The sequence below is a fragment of the Pseudopipra pipra genome, chromosome 2, assembly GCF_036250125.1.
Source record: "Pseudopipra pipra isolate bDixPip1 chromosome 2, bDixPip1.hap1, whole genome shotgun sequence".
In the NCBI taxonomy this organism is placed as follows: Eukaryota; Metazoa; Chordata; class Aves; order Passeriformes; family Pipridae; genus Pseudopipra; species Pseudopipra pipra.
In genome coordinates this window covers 8,799,451-8,825,851 of record NC_087550.1, presented here as the reverse complement: position 1 = coordinate 8,825,851, position 26,401 = coordinate 8,799,451, and the positions used below count along the sequence as shown (strand labels likewise).

The 26,401-nt window shown below is 47.9% G+C and overlaps 1 protein-coding gene across 2 annotated transcripts in view; it reads right to left on the bottom strand.

Annotated features, from left to right (window-relative positions):
* The window catches only part of GDPD5 (glycerophosphodiester phosphodiesterase domain containing 5), a 110,697-nt gene that overhangs the window by 8,350 nt on the left and 75,946 nt on the right, over positions 1-26,401 (bottom strand). For both annotated transcript variants that reach the window (XM_064643959.1, XM_064643958.1), the window contains exons 3-10: positions 20,509-20,612; positions 17,434-17,527; positions 16,778-16,837; positions 14,303-14,401; positions 12,834-12,927; positions 9,353-9,498; positions 3,343-3,425; positions 155-305 (exon numbers count right to left, since the gene is read on the bottom strand). In XM_064643959.1, the coding sequence (XP_064500029.1) occupies positions 155-305; positions 3,343-3,425; positions 9,353-9,498; positions 12,834-12,927; positions 14,303-14,401; positions 16,778-16,837; positions 17,434-17,527; positions 20,509-20,612 (831 nt within the window). The remainder of the gene's footprint in view (positions 1-154; positions 306-3,342; positions 3,426-9,352; positions 9,499-12,833; positions 12,928-14,302; positions 14,402-16,777; positions 16,838-17,433; positions 17,528-20,508; positions 20,613-26,401) is intronic.

The following is a 26,401-nucleotide window of genomic DNA, read 5'->3' as shown; positions in this document are numbered from 1 at the left end:
TTTAGTAGAGACAAACTACATGTGGTTCATGGACACTTGGTCTCGCTGCACTTCGGCCCACACCACCAAGGAGATGTGTCATCTCCACCTTTCCACCTCCAAGAGGACTTAGGCACGAGCTGTCACGCCATGGCCATGGCTCTGTGGTACACACCTGAAGGAACCACTCCCCAGCGTTGAGCTTTTCCAGGTCAGTCCAGTTGAACATGGAGGAGTGCTCGTAGGCCCGCTCTGGGAACACCTCCTCCACGTTTGTGGTTCTCCTGAGTGTCCTGTCGTGCATCAGGAACGGAACTCCATCGTGGCTGCAAAGGCAGAGGGGCCCTGTTACAGGAGGAGGTGCACAGCCACGCTCACAGCAGGAGAGAAATGCCCCTTCCCACTCCAGCCTCCCTCACAGCTTCACATCAAAACCACTGCGAAGGTCTCAACCAGCTCAACACCCCCCAGCATCCTCAAGAGCAGCTGAGGTGCACCCTGAGGAAAACATCTCTTAGATACCTGCTGGATGTCGGCAGCCATTCATACACAACACAACTCTGTCCATCCCTCACCCATCCCTCCATCCCACCTCCCCACTATCCCCTCAAAGATTTCCAGACTGTCAAACTCAGGCAGTTTGGACAGGAACTCCCACCCTGAATGCTCACATAAACCAAAGCTTTCTCAGCACCTGCAGCTCCCTGAAACATCCAAGGTTTTCCTGGATGCACAGACAAACACACACAAACTATCCTCAAACTGTTCAGAGCAGAAAATGAGTGAGATTTTCAAAGGCTCTCAGACTGGATGTGAACATCAAGGCTTTCAGCAAGATGCAAGGATTCCAAACTACCAAAAATGCTCTGAAACTGCCTTTTCCAATTGAAAACTGGTTTCAGGAAACAGCCACACCCACGTGAGTTGTTAAGTTCATGCATGTTGAAGAAACCCCAACTCTCAGATGAAATTAAACAGCCAAATGTACGCCCTGGGTTTTTAAAGTCACCTAGATATTACATAACAAAGGTTCTGGGAAACACAGAAAATGCTTTAGACTTTCCTTCATCCAATTTTCAGTGCCCAAGTCAGTGGTGACCCCATGCAGGGCAGGAATGGTTTCTATCAGGGGCAGAGGGACAGTTGTCCGCACTCAGAAATCAGGACAAAGCCAGCCTGATAACAATGACATTTTCCAAAGCAAAGAGCCCACCTTCAGAACAGGAGACTCAGATAGGGCTTGGAAAAGGGGTGGGATGAAAATAAAAATCCTATTTGAATTAGGAGACGACCCAAAGCACTCAGCCCCAAGAGCTCTATGGAAAATGAAACCCAGTTTTAGATGATGGAGCAAATGTTGCCTCAGCTTTACCAGTGCCTGCAGAAGTCCCTTATCACAGAGGTCACTGATATCTTTATTTGCTGTTTCCAGCAATGTGCTGGGCCAACACTCCCCCCAGCCCACAGTAACATGCTGACACAGCAACCCCATGCTCAGCACACCATGCTCCTGCAGTCAGGAGGGATTTTAATAAATACAGTTAAAAAAAAAAAAAAAAGAAAAAAAAAGAAAATATGCTAAACAAGTGAAGAGTGTGGGGTGTTTAAGGGTCACAGGAGCTGGAGTGTTAACATCTCATCAGACACCACTAAGCTGTTCCCACAGTGTGGAAACCTATGGGGCAATTAACATTTGTTCCCTCCTTTCCAACTCTCCCCACCACGGAGTCACTCAGCACCACTCAAGGTTAACCACAAGGTATTGGCAGGCACAGGTTTGAAACAATAATTCAGAGACAGGACCTGGAGCTTTAGAAGAAGAGCTGTGGGAGGGGGGAGGAGATAGAGAGATAGGAACAGCAGTGATGCCGTGCTCCCGCTGCCTGGAGCAAAGCTGGCTTTGTAACCAGGGCCACTGCTCTGGGAGGTGTGACAGGCAGGGAGCAGGGTGGGATGGGTCTGAGGGTATGTTCAAGCTGCCCACCCGCGGCTGATATGTGCCTACAAGGGCACGGAAACATTCCAAGAGGGATCTCCCTGGCTGGAGGGACCCATCCAGCCACAGGCACAAGGAGCATCTTTCAGAGGGGTAAGGACAGCAGTGGGTGTGGTGCCATGACCCCCTCCCAGAAGTGCTGCCAGCTGCATTGCTATCACTTCTTCAGCCTGAAACTCAATGGAATCCTCTTTTCCTAAAGGCACTTGTGCTCCCAGAGAGGGCTCAGGTAATTGGGCCATCAAGAGCATTGTTCAAGTAAAGGGTGTTTGGAGTGCTCCTCTGGGATAGCTGAGGAGAGGCAGTGTGGAGAGCTCTTGGAGCTTTTCCAGCTCTCCTCCTCCCCAAAGTCCACCTTTCTCCTTGGCCAGTGTTAATGGAAGTGACTGGTTCAGCCACACGAGCCAAGTGCTCATCTGCGAGCTGGGCACTCGAGTACTTGTCCTTCCCAGCAGTTACTGAACTAATTTTGGAAAGAACAAGACTTGTATAACACACATCCCAATTCAGACTTCATCCTTCCACAGTGACCTTCCACTCCCTGATGTGAAGAAAGTCCTTTGGTTTTCAAATAATTTTCTCTCAAAAAAATTATGCAAGGTAAAAAGAAAGCAATTAACAATTAAACTTCCCCCCACCAGGCAAAAACACCTTTCCATCAACATAAACCTCCAAAGCAAGTCAGGGAAAAAATAAAACATCTGCTTTGAGTCTTTCTTGAATTTATAACTGGAACTGAGACAAAGTGAGGGATCACCAAGAGCCAGGTTAGAAAGCAGGTGCTGTATCTCACTGTGATAAAACAAAGATAAACTCCAGCCTTCCTGCAAATGGAGATTAGTTTTGTGACAAAGGGATCCAGGTTCCCCCAACTGGACAAATTCACCTTTCACCACCATCTGAGGGAAACAATTAGGAGCATCTGTGCATTACAAATGGAGACAGGCAGGAGTTTTTGGATGTGGGAGACACACAGGAGTTATTGGATGTGGGAGACACGTAGGAGTTACTGGATGTGGGAGACATGCAGGAGTTACTGGATGTGGGAGACACACAGGAGTTATTGAATGTAGGAGACACACAGGAGTTACTGGATGTAGGAGATGCAGGAGTTACTGGATGTGGGAGACACACAGGAGTTATTGGATGTGGGAGACGCAGGAGTTATTGGATGTAGGAGATGCAGGAGTTACTGGATGTGGGAGACACACAGGAGTTATTGGATGTGGGAGACATGCAGGAGTTATTGAATGTGTTCACCACAGCCCTTTCCAATGGGGAAAAGCAGAAACCACCAGACAGGAAAGACCCACCAGGGGTTTGGACTGTGCCCAGACAGTCTCAGACTGACCAGCCCCCTGACTTACCTCAGTACAACATCAGCTTGGACTCCAAACACCTTCTGCTCCACTGCCTTCTGGAAGGACATCAGAGTGTTTTCTGGTGCCAACTGCGGGGAAAAAAAATATTCCAAAAGCAATGAGAGGTCACTGGTATGTAGTGGAAAGTTCACACAGTAACATCAGCAAGGATGCTGGGAGGCAGGTTTGGAGATATCAGGGAGCCAAAACAATCTTGTTTTGCAGGTTACACCTTCAGAGTTCTTCATTCTTCTACTTTTCTATGCAAACAAGTGTTTCAAATGCCATTATAGAAAGAAATGCATATTTATAGATCATAAAGCAGGGTGTTACCCCCACCAGGAAGAACAACTAGACCACACATTGGGTACCAGGCATTTTATTTCTGCATCTAGTAATTCAATAAAGTCATCTATTAGACTAAAAATCAGATGGTTTCTCTAATAATAAATGTCAAAGTGAATTTTAACAATAATTAAAAAGCAGCCTTAAGCCTAGAAAATTTATCCCTACGGACAGGACCAAGTTTGCATCAAGATACAAGCTTTCACAACCCATGATTTTCAAGGCCCACTCAGGGGTTGGAAAGAGGAACAATTAAGAGCAAAGGCCTAATTGCACCACGTGAGCAAGATACACACAAAAATAAATACAGATAAAAACCCGCTCAAGCATCTAAGGTGCCATTTGTTTCCTTACAAGCTGATCACTTTACACCCTCGGGGGTAAAACAATCAGACCAAATTTCAGCAACCACCTTCTCCCAGCCCTGCTACCTCACTGCATTCCTCTGGCTCCAGCCGCACACCAGGACCGGTTCACTGGGATGTTTGTTCAACAAAGGCAACACGGGGGCACGTTATCTTCCTAAAAAAAGCTCCCAGTCAAAGCCAGGCTTGTTTAGGCGAAGACAGAGGCACCCCCCTGTTCCCAGCCCAGCGCTGGGTCGCCCAAGGTCGAGCTGAGGGAGGTTTTTTTCCACGTGTCCGATGCCCAGAGCCGTCAGCAGAGAGCAGCAGCCGCGCAAAGAAGCCCCGGAGATGCCATCCAGACTCGCTCCTGTCTCCTTGGGCTGCTCCTCAGTACCTCGGGTTCCCCTTCCCCAGCGGCTCAGGTTCCCACAGGCTAACCCCACAAGGTGATCCTCTCTCTCCAGCACGATGCTCAATGCTGGCTTTTCGAGGGGGAAACAGCGAGGAGTCCTCAAAGGAGAGAGAGCTGAGCCAGAGAAAGCCAGCTGGCCACGTGCAACACAAGCCCCAGCTCAAGATGTGACACCACCTCAAGCATCAGCTGCACCCAGAGCCCCATAAACACCCCTCCTGCGGAGCCAGGCTGGCAGAGTCGGGGGGTGTCCAGCTCTGGGGAGATCCCAGAGAACCTTCCAGTGCGTAAAGGGGCCCCCAGGAGACCTCACTGCAGCCCTTCCACTGCAAGGAACTGAACGAGCCACTCACAGCGAGGGCAGAAGCCAGTGAAGATCAACCAGAATGCCAGGAAAGCAGATTTAACCTTGTCCCCTAAAATCCAACTATTCCCAGAGGTTCCCCCGGCCCCACTCAGTAGGCAGATTCCCCTGTACCAGGAGTTTATAACCCCTGCAATGGGAGGTTTTTTGTGAGAAGGGAGAATCTGAGATACAAGTATTCCCATCATCCCAGCCTGTCTCTATTCCTCCAAAAAAGAGGGAGCTGAATCCCCAAATTCAGCATATTTAAGGCAGAGATGCGTCCAAGTGGGACAGTTGCTGTTACAGGAATTAAACTACTGACATTAGTGTGATTTTTTTTAAAAAAAGGTTTCCCAGGAAAACTGCAGTAACTAAATAAATGTACCATCTTTCTGCTTGTGTTTGTCTCCCTCCGGGGTTCTTAGGGGCTTCCCCCTTGAAACAATATTCATATACAATATCTATTCAGGCACATTATGTCTACATCCTAAATCCATGTTTGCAGCAATGGAGTCAACCAACTTCTTAAAGGAACTTGGGACACAAAGCAATGATTTCAGCCCAAATCCCCTCTCCTGTACAATCCTACATCCCTGAAAGCCAGACGGGGTTTGGAGGAGCTGCTCCTCCTCTCTGTGCTTGGTTTGAAAGGCTCACCCCCCTTACAATCAGGCTGCTATTCTTTCCTCCCTGCTGCAGAGACACAGCAAGTCATTCCTACAAAATTACCCGGGAATGAACTCATTTGGACTATTTTTGGGCTCCCAAATCCATTGCAAATGCATTCAAACAGAGTCAAGAGCTCTGAACCCTCCTTAAGGAAGATTATGAAACCGTGTTAGTTAGAGTAGCATAACCTTGCTCTGGACATCACCACGTTGTATTTTTCCACTAATTAGCCAGGACTTTAAAAAAAAAAAAATCATGACATCATTTGTACGTTGGGGAGGTTAAGGAAGGAGCTTGGACAGAATATTTTGTTCCAAACTAACAGCAGCACCTCTGGCTGGTCTAGTGAAGGTGCCCCTGCCCCTGGCAGGGGGTGCAATGTGATGGTCTTTAAGGTCCCTCCCAACCCAAACCATCCTGGAATTCTCTGACTGTGCACTGAGCTGCACTAAAGGATCACATTTTTGTTTCATCAACATGTTTTAAGGATATTTTCTTGTTCTTTTGGAAATCTGAGCTTTTTTATTAATATTATTATTTTCTCTCTCTTATCTCTCCTTTCCAATATTAATCTGGAATTGGACAAAAAACCACAAGGCATGGTTACGGTAACACCTAAAAAATTGGGGGGGGGGGGTTGATGTAAAATGATGCCCTTTGAAAGTTTCCTGTATGGGGCTTAGTGTGGGATCTGCCAGTACACTGGATTTCAGCATTAGTGGCCCAGTTTACTAACAATTCTGTCTAAAACATAAAATAAAATGTATGTTTAATCCCCAAGGATTCATATTTTAGAGAACATCCATAACTAACCCTGGGGGGTTGGAACTAGAGGGTCTAAAAGGTGCCTTCCAACTCAAGCCATTCTGGGATTTTGTGATCAACTTTTCAGAAAATAGCTAAACTAGACTGAAAGGAAGGGGAAAAGCACAAAACAGAGAGAAGAAAAAAAACCAACCCCAAACAGCCTTAGACAACAGGATAAACTCATAAGCAAAAGCTATTAGGGATTTAATAACTCCATACAGGAGATGAGAGCTCATTACTGTCCTGCACACCCAGAAAAGCTGAAGGTTGATTTAATGAAAGACTCCCTGAGCTGACAGGGATTTATCTCAGTGAGCACGAGCCTTTCTCCAGGTCTGGCAGGAGATGCCAACTGGGATTGTTTGCTGCCACAGACTGGGCAGCACACAGCTCAACTGCCCTCGTTTTTAATATGTGCATAAGCTGTACAACAAACCAAAGCAAAAAAAAACCCCAAAGCCACCCCAAAGAGATGGTGAGAATGTTTTAGTACCTAAGATAAAACAAAAGAAAGGCCCTCAAAACCACCAAGGCAACAAAGCCCCCCAAACCAGCTGAAAAACCACCAGTTTTTCTTCAGCCTAAAGCCTTTTTAATGTAAAGAAAAGAGCTGGGGGGGCTCAGCCTGGAGAAAAGGAGGCTCAGGGGGGACCTTCTGGCTCTGCAACTCCCTGACAGGAGGGGAGAGCTGGGGGGGGGTCGGGTTCTGCTCCCAGGGAACAAGGGACAGGACAACAGGACACACCTCAAGTTGTGCCAGGGGAGGGTCAGGTTGGACAGCAGGAAGAATTTCTTTGCAGAAAAACACTGGCAGGGGCTGCCCAGGGAGGTTTGGAGTCCCCATCCCTGGAGGTGTCCAAGGAAGGCCTGGATGTGGCACTCAGTGCTCTGGGCTGGGGCACAAGGTAGGCATTGGGCACAGGGTGGGCTCTGTGACCTTGAAGGGCTTTTCCAACCTCAGTGATTCTGGGATTCTCTGATCCTCCTCCACAGGTCCAATGCCAAGGCTCCTCCTGAGCTTTAGATGAGCTCAGGGGTTTCTTCCCCCACTCTTAATTCCAAAAAAACAAAGCAGGACAACCTGAGGGCTTGCACTGCAGCTCTTCAAGCTCCAGGTGACACCTGACACAGTGAAAAGCTGGGCACGGACAGAAGTACAGAAGGACATTTTGACTACTCTGGTCCTCATCTTCCCCATCCCACCTCAGCCGTTCCAGGGCACTCACTCCACGTGCAGCAAAGGCAAAGCAGCTGGATAAAGCTGCTGCCAGCTCCTCATGGGACATGCAGGCTGTGGCCTGGGGGGTGGAACAAGGCTTGCTTGTCCCTGATCTTGATTCTCCTGGGACTCAGAGCAAACCACCTGCTGCTCACAGCCAACCAGCTCTGGGTGTCATGGAATGGGAAGAGGAGGGATGTGCCCTGCTGTGCCCTGGCACAGCTCCACTGCTGCTCTTCATCAGCCTCTAACACACAAACAGAACCTCCCAGAAGGGTTTATTCCCTACTGCAACAAGTGTTTGCTGGCTCCAAGGAAGAACAAGAAGCAAAGGACCAAGGCTCAGCTGGGATTCCTGCTCCAGATAAGGTTTTTGTAAATACCTCAAGGACAGAAGGGATTTGTTTGCTGTTCAGTTCCTTTAGAAGGCTGTGGAGGGCACACAGGTCTGGAAACCCCACAGGAAGAGAATCTCCCCACAGGGTTTGTGATTTCCTGCCTTGCAGAAAGCACACAGAGCCCAGGTTCTCACTTGGCTTCTTCTGGCCTTCGTGGTTGGTACAAACTCAGCAGGACAGGAAAAAGCATTTCTCGTGCCCAGAACTTCATCCCACCACCCACAGGGGAAATGCAGTTAAAAGGAGTGATGCAAATGAAGCTGGCACTTCAAGGGGCTGCTAGAGAAAGAAAACATGAAGAATAAAGAGAACTAAAATAAAATACTTGTGTCACGACAGGTGTTTATCTCACCCAGCAAACTCCCAGTGCACAGCCCTGAGCTTGGAGAGGAGCTCAGGCACACTCCAGCCTGCAAAACAGCTTCTAACAGCCTATACAGATCTTTCTGCTTTGAATGCCACAAAAATGTTAGCTGGATGCCTTAAAAAATCCAATTCATTCCCAAGGCCGGTGCCTCCACTGCAATCTTTGAAGTCAATCAGCCAGTACAGAGAGATGGGCATGTGACCACTCCACAGACCTGGGGGCAGAAGCCCCCAAACTAGAGATGTGCCACCCTAGGACACCTCCGGACTGGATGACCCTTCCAACCCAAACCATTCCATGACTCTGCGCAAGCCAACCTGCTCTCCCTTCCACCTGGACAGGTCCAGAAGCCTTGGAGAAGAAAGGACTGTGTGATTATGCTTTCAAGGTCTACCCAGAGGCAGAATGTTTCCCCACCTCCCCCATTCTCATGCTGATCTGCAATGCAAGAGCACGGGGCACCCTAGCAGGCTCAGCACAGCTTGGTTTTTTGCAGACTGCCACATCCTGGAGGGCATTTTGCTGTGAGCTGAGTACAACCACTGCTGCTGAGGTCCTGCAAAGGACATGGACACTGAGCCCCAAGCTCTAAAATAATAATTACCAGAAGCTTCTACTGCTCCAGCTCGTGGGCCAAGCCTGGAGAGCAAAATCCAGCAAAAAGAAATACTTAGGTTAGATATTAGGAAGAGAATATTTTCCTGTGAGGGTGATGAGGCCCTGGCACAGGCTGCCCAGGGGGGCTGGGGCTGCCCCATCCCTGGTGGTGTTGGAAGCCAGGCTGGACACAGCCTTAAGCAACCTGCTCTAGTGGGAGGTGTCCAGGCCATGGCAGGGGGGTTTGGGACTGGATGATCTTTGAGGTTGATATCCTCTGGTTCTATGAAAAGCAGCAGCCAAAACAATGCCCAAACCAGCCTGAGCGAGGCAAGGATTGCCCTGGTGTTTGTGAGGCACCTCAAACATCTGGGGGGTGGTTCATGTCCAGCTTCATTCCCACGGGAATTCCTGTCAGGAGGGCGCTCAGACTCCCAGCTGGTGTGCCTGCTCCCTGGAATCAGAGCCTCCCCACGGGCAGAGGGGTGGAACCATGGGGGGCTACTCACCATGGGTGCTCCACGGTGCCCGATGATGGCTGGCTTTGGTGCCAGGGCCTTCTTCTCCATGATGCACGGGGAGGAGATGGTGAGGGGGACGAGGTAAAGTGCAACGACAACGGCGAGGTACGCAGTGAACATCAGCATCTGGGAGGCTGGGAGGGCAGAGAGGGAGACAGCCCGTGAGAAAAACATATTCCATTAAAAAAAAAAAAATAAATCCTGTACTCAGCGCTGGTGAGGCCACACCTAGAGTGCTGTGTCCAGTTCTGGAGCCCTCAGTTCAAGAAGGACATTGAGGTCCTGGAGCAGGTCCAGAGAAGAGCAACAAGGCTGGGGAAGGGACTGGAGCACAAGTGGTGTGAGGAGAGGCTGAGGGAGCTGGGGTTGTTCAGCCTGGAGAAGAGGAGGCTCAGGGGAGACCTCCTCACTCTCTACAACTCCCTGACAGGAGGGGGGAGCCAGGTGGGGGTTGGTCTCTTCTCCCAGGCAACCATCAGCAAGACAAGAGGGCTGGGTCATAAGCTGTACCAGAGGAGGTTTAGGTTAGATATTAGGAAGAATTTCTTTATAGAGAGGGTGATCAGCCACTGGAATGGGCTGCCCAGGGAAGTGGTGGATTCTCCGTCCCTGGAGGTTTTTAAGATGAGACTGGATGTGGCATCAGTGCCATGGTCTGGGAACCACAGCAGGGTGATCAAGGGTTGGACTTGATGATCTCGGAGGTCTCTTCCAACCCAGCTGGTTCTATGATTCTAAATCAAGTCCTGAAGGAGGTTTTCACTTCGTTTTGTATTGGGCAAGCAAAATGTGCAGTCGGTTATTCAAAGCCCAGCAGTGCAGCCTAAAACGTGGCTGATTTTCCACCCTTTGGGTGGGCCAGCACCAGATTCTGCCCTGCCTGGCAGCAGACACAGGTGGCCACTCACACAGAGCTCAGGACAGGCCGTGGCACCATGCTGAGCATTTAACAGGATTTAACATCATTGTGTTTGTGCTGCTGGCTCACCAGCAGCACCCAGCTCCGGCACTGCACCTCCCTCTGCAGCACGTTCTGCAGGAGAGCAGAGCTCATCTGCACTGATGTTTTCCTGATTAGGCTGGAGATGTCTAAATAAACCCTTGGGTTGTGATGGAGCTGCAGCACTTGGGGCCAGCTGAGCAGTCCTGCCTCCCACTCCACCAGCGACTCCCACGAAGCCCAGGCTCTCTGGGAATCTCTGGAAGGTGCTGACAGTGCAACAGAAACACCCCTTGTGCCCAACAGACTTTATTCCTTATAAAGGACAGCAGGCACCTCTGAACTCCTGAGCTATCTGGAGTCACCTGAAACCACACAAGTTACAGCAGAATACTTCATTTTTTATTTTTTATTATTATTTATTTTGCAAAGGCTTTGGGACTCAAGGGATGACCTCCAAAATAAATAAATAAAAACCCCCTCTTTAAAACAAATGGGGTGCAATGGGTGCAAGATGGAGAAGGTTCCTCGCCCAGGTAAGTTCCCTTTCAAGTAAAATGACTCTGAAATAACTTTCAGATCAGGAGATAGGAGTGTTTTTTTCTTAAAAACAAACAAACAAACAAAAAAAGAACCCAGGAGCAGAAAGAGAGAAGGAAAACAGCTTCCTGGCTTCTAAAAGAAGAGAAAAAAGAAAGAAGAGAGATAAGAGGAAGAAAAAAGAAAGAAATGAAAGAGAAAGAGAAAAAAGAAAAAAGAAAGAAATGAGAGAGAAAAAAGAAAAAAGAAAGAAATGAAAGAGAAAAAAGAAAAAAGAAAGAAATGAGAGAAAAAAGAAAAAAGAAAGAAATGAAAGAGAGAGAAAAAAGAAAAAAAAAGAAATGAGAAAAAAAAGAAAAGAAAAATGAGGAAAAGAGAAACAAGGAATAAAAAGAGAAACGAGGGAAAAGAGAAGCAAAAAGAGAAACAAAAAGAGAAAGAAGAAAAAGAAACAAAATGAGAAACAAGAAAAAAGAATAAAAAGAGAAACAAGAAAAAAGAGAAACAAAGAGACAAGAAAAAAGAAAGAGACAAGAAAAAAGAAACAAGAAGAGAGACAAGGAAAAAAGAGAAACAAGAGAGACAAGAAAAAAGAAAAACAAGAAAACAGAAACAAGATAAGAGAAACAAAAGAGAAACAAGAAAAAGAGAAACAATAGAAAGAAAAAAGAAAGAGAAAAAAGAAACGAGAAAAAGAAATGAGAAAAAAAGAAGGAAATGAGAAATGAGAAAAAAGAGAAACAAGAAAAAATAAAAGAATGAAGGAGGCAAAGATTAAAAATGCTGGAAAATAAAAAAATAATCAAAAGCTATTTTCAGGGAAGGCAGCAGAGAAAAAGAGAAAAAGAAAGAGGAATTCCTCCTTTCTGCTCCAGGTAGAACCACAAACCCTCCTCAATTGGCACCCTCACGACATGCTGGGACACAGTTAAGAACCACCAGGTACAGCCTTACTGGCACATTTATAAATTAAGGCACAATTCTCTCCTGGAAGGGCTCTCTGGGTAGCAAAATCTTTCCATCTTCAGACATTTCCTCATTCTCAACTCCCACTTCTTGGAAGTCTTTTGCAAGCGCTGCCAAATCCTTCCAGGGCTTGTGTTTTACTGCAGGTTAAACACCAATTAAACCAATATTTTTCTGGAGCTGGCACCAATGTCTGAGAACATCCCTGGCTGCCCTGGAGCAAAACACTTCTGAGGGCACAGAAGGATCAAATAATTTCACAGGAAAACCTGAAGGAACAGTTTGGCACAGCATGTCCTTCACCACTCTGCTCCCTGAGACCTCTGATCACGTCTCAGTATGGATTTAAAGCAGAACCCTCAGCCCCCCAAACATCCAGGGGAAGTTTAGGTTGGATATTAGGGAAGATTTCTTCCCCGAAAGGGTTGTCCAGCCCTGGCACAGCTGCCCAGGGGAGTGGGGGGATCCACATCCCTGGAGGGGTTTAACAGCCCTGTGGATGTGGCACTTGGGGACATGGGTCAGTGTGGCCTTGGCAGTGCTGGGGGATGGTTGGACTCGATCTTTTGAGGGCTTTTCCAACCTTAATGTGTTTGTGATCAGGGGACCAGATCCCTGCTGAGCCCTTTGGGTGCTGCTGCACCACACCCAACAAATCCATGAAGGCTTTCTGGGAACCCAGGTGAACAAGAGCCAAAGAGACAGAGGGAGGGAGAGACTTCTGAGCTACAGAGAAGAACATCTCACATGAGCTGCATTTATGTTTCCTAAAACAGACTGATGGAAATCTGCATGCTTTTACTCATTCCATCATTGAAAATCACCTTTTCAGCTCCAGCCCCGGCGTGCACAAAGCGAGTCTCGGGGTCTGGGTGCATCCACCCCCCCCCCCGGCGTGGCTGGGATGGAGACTGAACCCTGGGAAGGGAACCAGCACTGCCAGCTGGTTGCCAACAAGAGGACCCAGTGGCCCAAGAGCCCCTGAGCAGCCCCTGACCCCCCAAGGCCACGGGAGGTACTCACTGGCTTTCTCTGTCCGTGCAAACTGCCCCGCCACCAACCAGGACAGCGCCGTGACTGCTGCCAGGGCTCCTATGTGCAGGAAAGGGGCTGTGGCCTGCAGGGCACAACAACACGAGAGAAAAACAGGCTTAAAACATGATTGAAACCACCCCCCAGCACTTGGAAAATTCATTGGCCTTGCAGGTTCCGTGGGAAGTCAGAGCACTGCTTTCCCAGCTGGACTCTGTACCAGCGGGTTCCTGCAGCTGCCTTGGCCATGGCTTCTTCCAAACTCTGCCACTGCCTTTGGCATTTAGGTCACTGTGAAGGGAGAGAAGGAAGACTCAAAGCCCACTTTGGGGGAATAGCTCAGGTAATAACACAGACAAGGGGGAATGGCTTCCCACTACCAGAGGGCAGGGTTAGATGGGATATTGGGAAGGAATTCCTGGCTGTGAGGGTGGGGAGGCCCTGGCACAGGTTGCCCAGAGAAGCTGTGGCTGCCCCATCCCTGGAAGGGATGTTGTCCAAGGCTTGGAGCAACCTGGGCTGGTGGAAGGTGTCCCTGCCCATGGCAGGGGGTGGGACTGGATGAGGTTTAAGGTCCCTCCAACCCAAACTCTGCTCTAATTCTCTGAACACACCGGACTGTGCATCACCATGACACAAAGTTGGAGATGTCTCATCTGAGTCATGCTTCTGCCCTCCAGCTCTGCTGCCTAAATCTTAAAAAAACCCCAATAAAATGAAGCACTTCTGAGAAATGTTAGTCACTTGTGTGAATGCCATTTCCACCCTCATTATTTGCATATATTTGCATACTCCCAAATATACAGCAGTGATTACCAGTAAAATCTTTTTTAGCCTTTCATGGGCAAAATATTTCTGGAGTCCTTTTTAAGGGAGATGAAACTACGGAACAGAGAGCAGGTCTATCAAGAAATTACCAGTTTGTAAGTATTTTCCACTAATATTTCTATAGCCCTGCAGGATCCCACAAAAGTCTTTCTTAAAACAGCACCAGAGCACAGAAGTTAAATTTATATTTATATATATCTAAAAAAAAAACCAAACCAAAACAAAACCAAACATGTGCAATGTGGAAATAACCCCAGAGTACTCCTGCCATAGTCCTGGGAAGAGCAGGATGCTCCAGGACTGGACACCAACATTCAGAGCCTTGAGGAGGAATTGCAAATTGTCCTCTCCCTCCAGAAACTCTGAGTCACATCAGCCCCAGGATTTTCCACCTCAAGCTGCAGCCAAGCCCTGGACTGAGTTGAAAGGAAAGAGCCCAGGAGATGGAGACACAGTGATTTAGTGGCATTGCAAACTCCACGGGAGTTTGGCTGCAAGCTTTGTGCTGCCAAAATCTGGGAGTGACAAACATCAAGGCCAAGTTTCACGCTACAGGAAGCCACCAAATCCCTGGCATTCAGGTGCACTTGGGCCTTTTCCCACCCAGAGAAGCACCCTGGCAGTCACCTCACCTGCAGTGAAATGAAGACCATGTCCCATTCGTCGTCCCAGAGCTGGGCTATGGATGACATGGTCACCACCGTGGTTATCAAGGTTGTCACCAGGCCAATCTGCAACAAATCAGAGAGTGTTCGTAGCCTGGAGCCTGTGCTGTCATAAAAAATTCACAGGTTGGCAAATGGAGAGAGAGGAAACTTTTGCAGGTAATAAAAGGCATTAAGATCCACAGGGAAAGAAGCTGGGCTTGTGTGCTGTGCCAGCACAACCTCCCCTTTTCTACCACAGGACACTGGGCTGAACAGTCCCAGGAGGGCACATCTCACAGGTGAGCTCTTGTTCTCCTCACACAAAACTAAGGGAAGATCAAGTTATTTGCTTTGCCAACAAGCTGGATTGAAACCAGCTTAAACGGAGGTTGGGTTCTGCCAGGAACTTCAGGAGGTGATCCCAGACTCTCCTGGCCCTGCTGCAACAGCATCCAAGTCATTGTGGCGGAGCAGTTATAACAGATATTGCAGCTCGAGAAGGGACTCTGGATGAGCCAGTGGCTGAACTGAGATGGCAGAGACCCAATCCATCCCCAGTGTGCGGAAGCACTGGGCAAAGCACTCAAAGTAACACCACAACCTGCATTTTGAAGGTAAAAAGTTCAGCCCATCAGAAAGTGCCACAGAAATGACTGCAGCTGTAAAGACCGAAAATCCAGGCTGTTGGTCTAAAAAATAATTCAGCATTTCCCACCCCTGTCTGGTACCTCAGTCTCTGCTGTCCTACACATCTGCAGGTTCAGAGGAGGAGGAGGATGCTCTATGGATCAGTCTCATGTGCTGTCAGACCTGAAATCTGTCTGGACACTTGAGAAGAAGTGGATTGGTCATCCTGGATGCACAGGACACCTCTACACCCATTTCAGGTTCACTTAACCTCTCAGACAAGCAAATAAACCCCCACATTCCCAGTGCTTACAGAAATCACTTCTGTACCTACAGACAGGATTGCTCTTTGGACTTTAGGCTCAGTTCCACCTGCTGCTCCTCACCCAGATGCCCAACAGCACGAGAGGTGCCCCCAGGGCAGCAGTGCCTCACCCTGAGCTTCCAGGGAACAGGAACAAACCACATGGGGCACCACGAGGGGCCAAGGGATCCAGCTGCCCCGGGATGAAGAGGAGCCCTGAGCCAAGAGGCTGCACTCAAACCACTTGTGGCACAGAGGTGTCAGGACACCTTCTCTTTTCCCCTCAGCTCCCACTTACTGCTTCTTACCCTCCCCCATCCATCTTCAACTTGGCTTACAATGCTCAGCTCTTTCCAGGGAACTGCAGGAGAAAATTGGAAAGAGCCTTTCTCACTCCCTCCAATCTATATCTGAAGATAGTTCAGCACAGTTGCAGAGAAAAATATTAACTTATTCCAGTGTTGTATCTCCACCTCCTCAGAAAGCTGAGGGAGGCGTGGGGAAGAGAAGGGATGGAGCAACACATCTGAGCTGCGATGAAAGATGGGCTTCTTTGGAAGAAAGGAAGGAAGGGTGGGGTCCTGCAGGGTAGAACTAACTGATCTCCACCAACACCTTCCTCTTCTGGACTTACTCATCTAAACCCACCAGCCACCTGGAGCGTGTCTGAAAAATGCCATTTCCCCTGATGAAGAAACATATGTTTGACTCCAGAACCGACAGTTTATTTTTCAGCAGCAGCCAGACAGTCCCTGCCCCCTCTCTCATTGCATCCCCTTCTCCAGAGGAAGCAGAATTTCCATAATTCCTATGGAAAAAAAAAAAAGGGAGGGTTGGCAGGGGTTTGCTCTCCCTGTGCTGGGAGGCCTCTGATCCTGCAGGACATTGTCAAGAGCAGAAGGAGCAGTTTGAGGAGGAGCTGTGGATCAGCAGATCTGGGACAGGGCCCTTCATTACCAATTAGCAATTACAATGAAATCCTGCCAATCCATTTCCTTTGGCACTGCCTGTCCCTCCATCCCCTTCCTCTCCCCTTCTGTGCTCCACACCCCAGATCTGCATCTTCCCTGACATTTCACAGCACTGTTTTTCAGACTGCTTTACCCACAAACCAGGGTCAACTCAGGTCCCACAAAGCCCAACCTGCACGTTGCACACCCCCAGTTTCAACACCTGCACCTTCTCCCGAGGTTTTTTCCAGCCAGTTCCTCCAAGTGGATCCTGAACAGCTTCACATCTGCTCAGCCCCATTCAGGGCTGGGCTCAGCACAGGAAGGAGCCCCAGGGAGGTTCGGGTTGAGCTGAGACTGAAGTCAGGTTGTTTCTCCATCTCCACAGGAGGTCCCTCTGCCAGCAGGGACCCCAAAGCATTTCAGTACATTCCTTGTCCCCAGGCCCCTCCTGGGCACTGTGCTGGGTGCTCTGAGATGAGGGCACGTTCACCACAGACACGGTGCCAAGTGAGTGCCACACACACCACCCGCTCCTCAGGGATCCTGCTCCCTCTGGAGCTGGGAACTGCCACTCACCTTGTGCAGCCAGTGCAGGTTCATCTGCTGTCCCACAGCTATGTGACATAGTGCCAGGATCTAGGGGGGAGAAACCAAGAGTCAGGCAGAGACACATCTCTCAACCTCTGAGTGTCTGAACGTGCAGGAACACGTCACCATCCAGGAAGGACAACCAAAAAAGCCAGGGCAGCCAGCTGGGCTGGAGTGGGGATGGTCCAGCAGATGCCACCCAGCTCAGCTGTACAAACACATCCTCTCCAAAGCCAAGGATGTGGAGGGAGACACTTTGACCTCCAAGGTGCAGGGAGTTGAGAGTCTGCTCCATGGACACCACCTTGAAGGCCCCAACACCTTGGGATGAGGGGGAACAACTTGGACTTGTGCCTGGCAGATACACCAAAGTGGAAACTGGGCCATACAGCAAGGGAAACAAGCTATATTCCTCCTCAGGCCAACTGCACCATGGGTATCAAGGTACCTTTGATCATGTGAGGTCAAAGCCCGTGAATTTTTCACTTTCCACTTATTTTAGGCAACTTAAGGCTAAGAAAAAGAGGCTGAGAGAGAAATCACTTTTGAAAGGGAAATCGCTCCAGTCATAGGTGTACTGAGAAGTTCATGCCCTTTTGAAAGCAAACACACAAACCTCTAAGAATTGGCATTTTTTTACTCACCAGTAACACTGTGATGTAGGTGAAGCCAGCAGCAGTTGTGACAAGGATTGGAATGGACCAGTCACTCCAGTATCCCATTCGGTTGTATAAAAACCTGGAAGAGAACGTGTGAAGTGCAGATTAAGAAGGGATTCAGCACCGGAACAGCTTCACCAGGATTAGATAAGACTCTAAAAAACAGGGCTTTCCATTCTCTCTCTCTCCAGATGAGAGAGAGGCAGCAAAAAGCACAAGTCGCTCCGAAACAAACCCCAGTGTTTGTGCTTTGATTCCTCACGGGAAATTAACTCTGCAAAGAGGAATTGGACAATTATCTCAAACTCAGCAACCACTTTGCTTTGGAAAAAAAAAAAAGAATCGTCCAAGACCAGAACTTGAGTTTTCTGAAAAACATTCCCTACCAACATCCCGCCTCTCCTCAGCACCTTCATGAAGCCAGTGGGCAGCAAAAGCTCTCTGAACAGGAGCACCAGGCAAGGCAGACCATTATTCAGGGCAGCAGTACTGCCCCTCGTGCTTTGGGGTCTCAAGTGTCAAATCTGCATTCAAATAGCAATGTACTTCCCAGTAAAACCATCCTGGAGTTGGATTAGTGAGTCATTAAAGTGTATTACAGCAAAGCCACAGCAGGACACAAGGCAGACCTGGGCAGATCCCTTCCCTGGGCAGAAATGAAGGGCACCCAGGCCCCACCACACAAGGACAGAGGCAGACACATCCCAGAACCTGCTTGCAGCTTCAAATCCCACCTGCCTTAAAACTTTTTCCAGTGGATTATTAGAAAAAAAAAAACAACCTCCCCCAAATTGACCTGGCTTAGGGTTCAGGTTATCTCCATGCAAAGCCTTTGGCACAACAAGGACAAGAAGGTTGTGGGGTGGATGGTGCAGCAGTGGAGCTCAGGTTGAATGGTCCCACCAGCCTTCCTCAGCCCTCCTCATCAGCTCATTCAATGAACTGGCAGGTTCTTCTGTTGCCTTTTATTTTAGGTGACAGCAGACAGAAATGCTGCATTACACAAATGCAGGTCAGAGCCTTGACCTCCCCCCACCACTCGAACCCAGCACTGCCCACCAGGCAGGAACTCTGGTCCAGCCCCTGCCCCAGCTGGACAACACCCATCTGGGGGATTTTTGGGGCTGTCCTGCACACGGCTTCCTGATCCCTGCGGGTCCCTCCCAACTCTGTGATTCTAATTCTGTCCAGGAGTTCCCTTGGAAAGTCTGGAAAGCAAATCCTGAGGCTCAACAACCATGGCCCACGTCCAGGTTCTGCTCAGGGATTCAAAGAGCCACAAAAGCAGGGATCTGTAGGGATGCAGACAGGCTGTTGGCAAAACAGAGGGAAGAAAGCAAAGAGGGCTCCTCTGAAGCCTTTGCTCAGGCCACCACCAAAGGCTCCTTAGCTCAGCTTCAGTCCATTTAAGTTTTTGCTCTGATGTCCCTTCAAGTGGCCCTCTGATAGCTCCAAGTCTTCACTTGATGTGCAAATGACTGCTTTAAAATGCTGTTTCCATGGCACTTATAAACCAGATAAGCCTTCTCCAGAACTAGGGAAGAAAAAGAATATCCTCCCCAGACTTGCATTTACAGTCCTGCTCCAGAGGGAACACAGCCAGGTTCCCAAATTGCAGCATCTCTTCCTGAGCCAGAGTCAAGCTTTCTGTGGCAGTACAGACCTTACCCACACACTGGAGAGCTGAGGTTTAATGCAATTAAGTGGAGACACCAAAAGGGGAAATGCCTGAAGCAATAAATTAAAAAAAAAGTAATTCCAAAGTGCTTTCACTAACAAGGACCTGATGATATTCAGCCTCGAGGAAAAAAAAAAATGTTAAAAGCCTGAAGCAATACATGCTGGGCTCCTGCTTTGTTAAATCCCAGTTGCCTGTTGCGTCCAGGGAAGACCTGCACATCTCCTCCCACTCCTGCAGGAACACTTGGGAACCCAAACTTGGCAGCTGCAGTGCCCGTTCACAGCATTCCCAGGGCTTTCCTTCCTTCCTGCACAACTTTTTTTTTAGCCTTTTCACAACTTGGAGCTGAAACAGCTTTGGCTTTTCACTGGGGTGAACTGGGAGCGCTCCCATCCTGCACTGAAGGTGCAAACTGAAGGATGGGGGAGTTCCAAAATACCACTTTAAACACAGCATTTTCATCACACTCCTGGTATAAATAATCAAGAGCAGTGGTGATGGTTTCAGCTCTCACAGTGTGGGTGGGAGGAGAGAGAAAAACCCCCATCCTGGGAGGACACACCTCACGTCACTCCCTCCCAACTCCAGCATCTAAAGCACAGGATTTATTGAAGGGATCTAAGGACCCACAGGCCTTTAAAATACAGCTTAGGTATCCTGTTTGATAAGCAGATGATGTCAAAGCAGTTTGGTCAGAAGACAGCCCAAGGTGCTGCCAAAATGTTTTAAGGTGCTGCCCAGACAGTAAAAGGGAGAGTAAGTTCCAGCACTGGAGGGAGCTGGCAACACCCTGAGCCCCCCAGCACTGGAAAGCTCCTTTGCAGCTCCTTTCAGCTTTGCAACATTTTGCACACCCCTGTGCTTCAGGCTGAACTTCTGCCATTTGTATTTTGTGGGAAGGTGCTGTCAAATTGCTCAGCCACTTCCAAAACCAGCCAACCATAGGAATAAACAAAACAAAACCACCAAAACAAACAAACAAAAAAAAAAACCAACCACAAAACAAAGCAAACAAACAAAACCCACACACACCTGAACAAACAAACAAAAAAACCCAATAAAAACCCAACCAAACAAACAAAAAACCCCAAACCAACCAAAAAGCTTCTAAGTGATTCCACAGCACCACCATTGTTTCCACGTGCTCTCCAGGGAGCACATCCACCCCAAGCTCTGTTGCAGCCACACAGTGGAGATGTGAGGACACATCACATCCATACATGGACCAGGCAGAAGCAGCTCTTCTTCAGCCTCACTTCCCACCTTGCTTTCCCTTTATTATCATTAACAAGCCCGTCTGAAAGATCCAAATGCACCCAACAGCTCTGAAAGGCAGATGAAGGCAATCGAATAAACCTCTTCAGGAAAACCCCACTCACCAGTTGATTTCATTGTAGTCATTGTGAACTTCCCACCAGAAGTAAAACCAGACCAGGGTGAGGAAGAAGGATGAGGTGAGGATGAGGAACCAGAGGCGCTCCCACTGCGGATGGAAAGAGGAGTCAGCATTAAGAGGATCCCATTTCAGTGCCCCATCCTGTCCCACAGCCCATCCAGAAGCTGTTGAGATTGGATGGAGGGAACACACATTTCCAAGGGCTATTTCAGACCTTTGTTCCCTGGGGGAGATGGGATACACAGCCCTGTTCCCAGCTCTGAGCAGAGGGGTCATTTCCGTAGGTTTATGGAAATAAAGGAGAGCATTTCTCCAGCTGCCAGGGCATGAGGGAGCATTTCTGGCTACAGAGCTGGTTTTTTTAGTTGGTGAGGGGCTTTTTTGAGGCAATTGTTTAATTAACTTTCCCATTCACGAGTGATGCAGCTTTCCATCTTCCTCTCCCAAGGGTTCAGCCTAACTGACCCAGTGAGGATTACACAGTTGGTTTGGGAGCTCCTACTCCTTATTCCTTCTCCCAGGGCACTCAGATTCTTCCTGCAGGGCCAAACCACCCATCCACATTTATCCCCACCACTACCATGTGTGTTTTCAAGTAACACAGCAGGACAGAGACCACACCAGCAGCAGATGAAGAAGATTTGCACTAACGTTCAGTTTGAATGAGTGTTTCAAATCCTACTCAACGTGCACAAAATAAAGCCCTAAAATGCTCCAACACCGTGAGCAAAATCCTAAACCACAGGGACATCCATGAAGAGAACAGTGTTAGGAGAGAAGTGACCCCAACCAGAACCATTTCCACGTGCTGGAAACCTACAGGGCACATGGACCCCATCAGCCCCCCAGGTCTGGTTTTCCTCCGAGGTGTTAAATAGTCCACGTGAGTTTTTATTTCAATGGAAACCTTTCCAACACTGAAATAAACTCTTCATGGAAAACATTCAAATGAATCCTCTCTTCCCAGAACAAGCAAGAAAGGCTGAAAGCTGAAAATGTCCACGGGCAACTCTACCACTCTAATTCCCTTCTGGGATCCTGGGCACAACACTGATCTCTTTTGGAAATGCCCTTTTCTCTGCTGAACTGCCTGATGGCTTTTTAATTATGCAAAGCAACACAACCAGCATCAACACTGGTTTGGTGATATAAGAAAACCTACTATTTTTTGCCCTCCCTTTCCATCCTAAAGGCTGAAGTTATTAACTTAACTGTGTGTTGACTATTTTTCATCTTGCATCACCCTGGATACCAATCCTGTGATGCAGCTCCTCCTTGTATTCTCCACCAATCAGAAGAGCCAAAAGAAAAGGAAAGCAACAAAATAAAAAGGCTTGGAATTATTTCATTTGTGCCTTGGCAAAAATGATGTTTTCTGCTAGAAATTCCCAATTCTTGGCTGGGGTTATGGTTTATTTTTTTTTAACTCAGCTCAAGTTTGTTAACCAGCTTCTAAGCAAACCTCAGCAGCACTGATGCCCCGAGTTCCATGAAGGGCTTTGTGGTTCCCATAAATGGGGGAAAAGGGACCAGAAGGAGGTACATTCAAAACCCCACATGCCAAAACTGCTCTGTCAGGAGCTCAGAGACCACAACCCAAGTTAAGGCACCCAATTTTACCAGAGGAGCTGTGGCTGCCCCATCTCTAGAAGTGTCCAAGGCCAGGCTTGGGGCAACCTCGGCTAGTGGAAGGTTCCAGGTGGCTGGAACTGGATGATCTTTCAGGTTTTTTCCAACCCAAACCATTTCCCTCATCCAGTCTGCACATCTCCACAATTTCAAACCTTATTTCCCTTATTATTTGCTTTTTTTTCCCTCCCCTCCCCATTGGGGTCAAACACCCCCTTCACCTGTCACCTGAGTGGGTTAACTGGGCACGTTTTTGCAAAGCAAGGCAGGTTTGATGTATCTCAAGTGCTGAGGACCAACATTACTACAAACAAAAAATAACTCCTGCAGCTCTTTAAAGGTCATTGTGGGCTAAGCTTTGCCAGCCTTCAGGCACTGGATGATGCTGATTTGATAAACAAGCCAAGGGAAACATTTCAGAGCATGTTTGAGCTTTTTTCCCCCCATACACACATATATTTTCCCTCCCTTATTTACATGCAAGCAGCATAGCTCATGCCAAGCCCTCCAAAAGCTATTTTTGCTCTGTCCTTGACGGTGCACTTGCCAGATAGACACAGATTTTGTGAAAACCCAATCACTTCCATGGGCATCGTTCAGTGGGTTCAAGCACAGGTCTGGGTGGGCTTTCAGAAGAAAACCTTCCCTTCCAACCATTCCATGACTCAGCATGAACTGAGCCAGAATCTGAACCTCCCTCAGTCTGCCCTACGTGCTCAGTATTCTGGATTTAAGCTGGGTCCTGTCCAACCTCCCTCCAACAGCCTCTCATCAGAAGAGCTTTCCTGGCCCTGCTTTTGCAAGGTCCCACAGTGACTTCTTTTAAAAGGTGAAACCTGCAGCAGCTTCGAGCCTCTGCCAAAAATAAAGCCTTCAAATCAGGATGATCCTGATCATCCCACCACAGCCAAATGGGGGTGGGGGGGAAAAGTGCCACCTCACCTACAGAAACTGAGGCAGAACCACGAGGATGCTTGGAAGGGGCCTCAAAAAGCATCCACGTTTTAGCTCTGGGCGATTTCTTATTCCAAGGGTATCCACAGACATAATCAGAAGAGCCTCCAAAGGAAATGAATGGAGAGAGACATTTTGCCAAGCTGCAGTTTGTCAGATTTTTTAATTTTCTGTTAAAATCACCAAATCCTTAATTAAAATAAAAATAAAATTTTAAAAAAAATCAGTATTTCATACACATTTCTTCTGCACATTCCCAATCCCCACCCTCTGCCAGGTGGGAGCAAAACCAACTCCAAAGTAAGGGATGATGGAGGGAAAAAAACCCGAAATTAAAGGAATTTGCCACAGAAGAGCCAATGTTTGATTCCATTGTGAAGCTGGCTCACACATTTTATACCTTTCTCCTGCTGGAAGATTTAATGTTGTCTATAACAGCCCTGAAATTCCTATCACAGAGGACAGAAGAGTCTTCCCCATTTACGGATCAAGCCTTTAAATCACCAAATTGCCCACTGTCTTCCCATAAAGCAGATCGGCACCAGTATCTAAACAGAGTTTAGAACACAGAAGGAACATTTAAGACCTTAAAAATCAAGATTGCCCAGGGTGAGACTCCACTGATCTGAAGTGGGTCCTCACTGCATTTACGTGTGCCTCTCTTCCTGAGGTTCAAATATTTTAATGGAATCATTAATCAGAGAATTACAGAGGTTGAAAAAGACCTCTAAGATCATCAAGCCCAACCATACAATTTAAATTCTTCATATTATATATTACTATATCATATATTTTAAGAGTAAAATGACCAATATTTATATATAATATATAAATAATTTTTATATCCCACATAGATCTAATATATAAATAAAATTGATATTTTACATGGATATAATATATAAATTCTGTCTCTTTATAATTAATATTAATTATAATAACCTAATTAAGCTGGGTCTATCCAGAAGTATGTCCCAAACCCTGACTGGGATGGGCAAAGCAGAGGGGTCCAACATGTGAGACCACATAAAAGAAGGAAGAAGGGGGGAAAAGGGATGAGGGGGGAAAAGAAGGGACAGTGTTTGCCACAGGCTGGAAAGAGTCACAGAGGGGAGGCTGAAGGGTAGCAAAAGGTTTAGAGGAGCCCACGAAAATCACTGGAAAAACTCCAACTCACTTCCCTGTGCTCTGGCTTTGGGCCAAAAATCCTTTCTTGCCAGATTGGATATTTCAGGAGTGGATAAATTGTTTCCCTTCAGTTCTGCATTCCCTGGGCTGGTAATTCATGTTCAGGCTGCCCCAGGAGATCATTGGGTTCCTGGGAGAGCTCCCTCCTTGTCTCAGGGCTACTGAGAGCAAAACCCAGGCTCATTCTGCCAAAACTCTTCATCTGTCCCTGTCCTCCTTTTAAACACGTGTTTTTTTCAACCTTTCTCTGAAAGTAGCTGGCCTTCCAAATCCCAAACCTTGAGAGCTCTGTGGGCCCACGTTTGGAAAAAGTCTGGGAAAACCAGAGCCATAGAAACATCTGAGTAACTTCTCCCCATTCTCACTGAGTTGTAACCAACACCAGGCAGAGTTTTCCAACTTCACAAGCTCAGCTGATTTTTCCTCTTGGGCTGCTGACAGGATCTGGGCAGAGCTTCCTGTGATCTTTAAGCCTGTTTCTTATATCACAGACTGGTTTGGGTTGGGAGGGATTTTTAAAGCCCATCCAGTGCCACCCCCTGCCATGGGTCGGGACACCTTCCACTAGCCCAGGTTGCTCCAACCTGGCCTTGGACACTTCCAGGGATTCAGGGGCAGCCACAGCTTCTCTGGGCAACCTGTGCCAGGGCCTCCCCACCCTCCCAGGGAAGAATTCCTTCCCAATATCTCACCTAAGCTTCTCCTCTTTCCACTTGAAGCCCTTCCCCTTGTCCTGTGACTATATACCCTTGTAAACACATAAGGATATCCCCACCTACTGAAAAAAAAAAAATGGAAGAAAGTCACTCCATGCTGAAAAAGAACAGCAAATGTGTTTATCTGTAGCTACCCTGGCCAAGAATTATGATCCAACACATGTGAGGCTCCACACAGTGACAAGAGGTTTTCCCACGTGCTCCAAACAAAGGTTTCCATTAAATGACCTGAATTTGCTCTGGAGGGAGCTGCCCCTCTTTGTTACCTACATAAAGCCCCTCCAGAAGCAGCTTCTCACTTTCAACCCCTACACCCAGACAGTGTGAATCTCTCCCACCATCCAACCTGTGGGGCCAACATTAACAGAAGGAAGTTCCACCTCCAGCCCCCATGACCAGAGAGGGTTCTCCCAGCAGCCTGTGCTCCCCTGCCAGAAATCAAGGAGCCATCAGGGAGGGACAGACTTGTTTCTGGATCTGCCACTCATCCAACACAAAGAAGGCTCTTATTCCAAGTCCAAGAGCCCCTGGGAATTCATGGCTTTGAGTCTCCACCCATTCTCTGTCTCCTGAACACAGTGAACCTCCTGTTCATTCATGAAAAATAATTACAGAGCTAAACAAGGATCAAACTAGAGCAGGAAGAAGCTTTTTAACAACGTCTCCCCCCTCCTTCCCCCTCCATCCCCCGCTTTTTTTTGTCAGAGAAATTCCAGCTGTGAAAAACAGAAGCCTTTTATAGGAAATATAATATTTTAAAGCAATTTCTTGCCGAAGGGCATCTCAGCCCGAGATTGGAATTTCTGCTCAGAGGAAACTGGAGAGAGATCGAGCCCTCCCAAAACCTGGCAGCACAATGGGGGGGACGTGGACAAGCAGATGGAGAACAACAGGACGTGGATCTGACCACACAAACAGACAACAAAATAACCAAATCCCGTGTGGGCACCATTCTCCAGCTCCACCCACCCAGTCATGCTACTGGAGCAACTGCAGCTGCAAACTGGGCAATGTGGAAGAGTCCAAGGGGAAAGCCTCCAGGGAGGGAGGGGTGATGTGACCTCTCTTGAAGGATCCAGACCATGTAGTCCTAAACAACTGCCCTCCACACCAAGAGCAAATCCAAATGCTGGACTTGAACTGGAGCACCATCATCACTCAAGTGTTTTCAGGAGGTGTTAATTCACTCCTGGACACAACAAAGAGTTTATTGAGGAGTCTGCACTGCACTGTTCTCTGACATTTTCAGGACTCAATTCCCTGCAGGCATTTATCAGGATTAGTTCTGAGAGGAAAGGACCAGAGTTAACATTTATCCAGTGAATACAAAGGAAAACCCCTTCATTTCTGGATTACCCAACTGCACGTCATTCAAACAAACAGCAGAACATC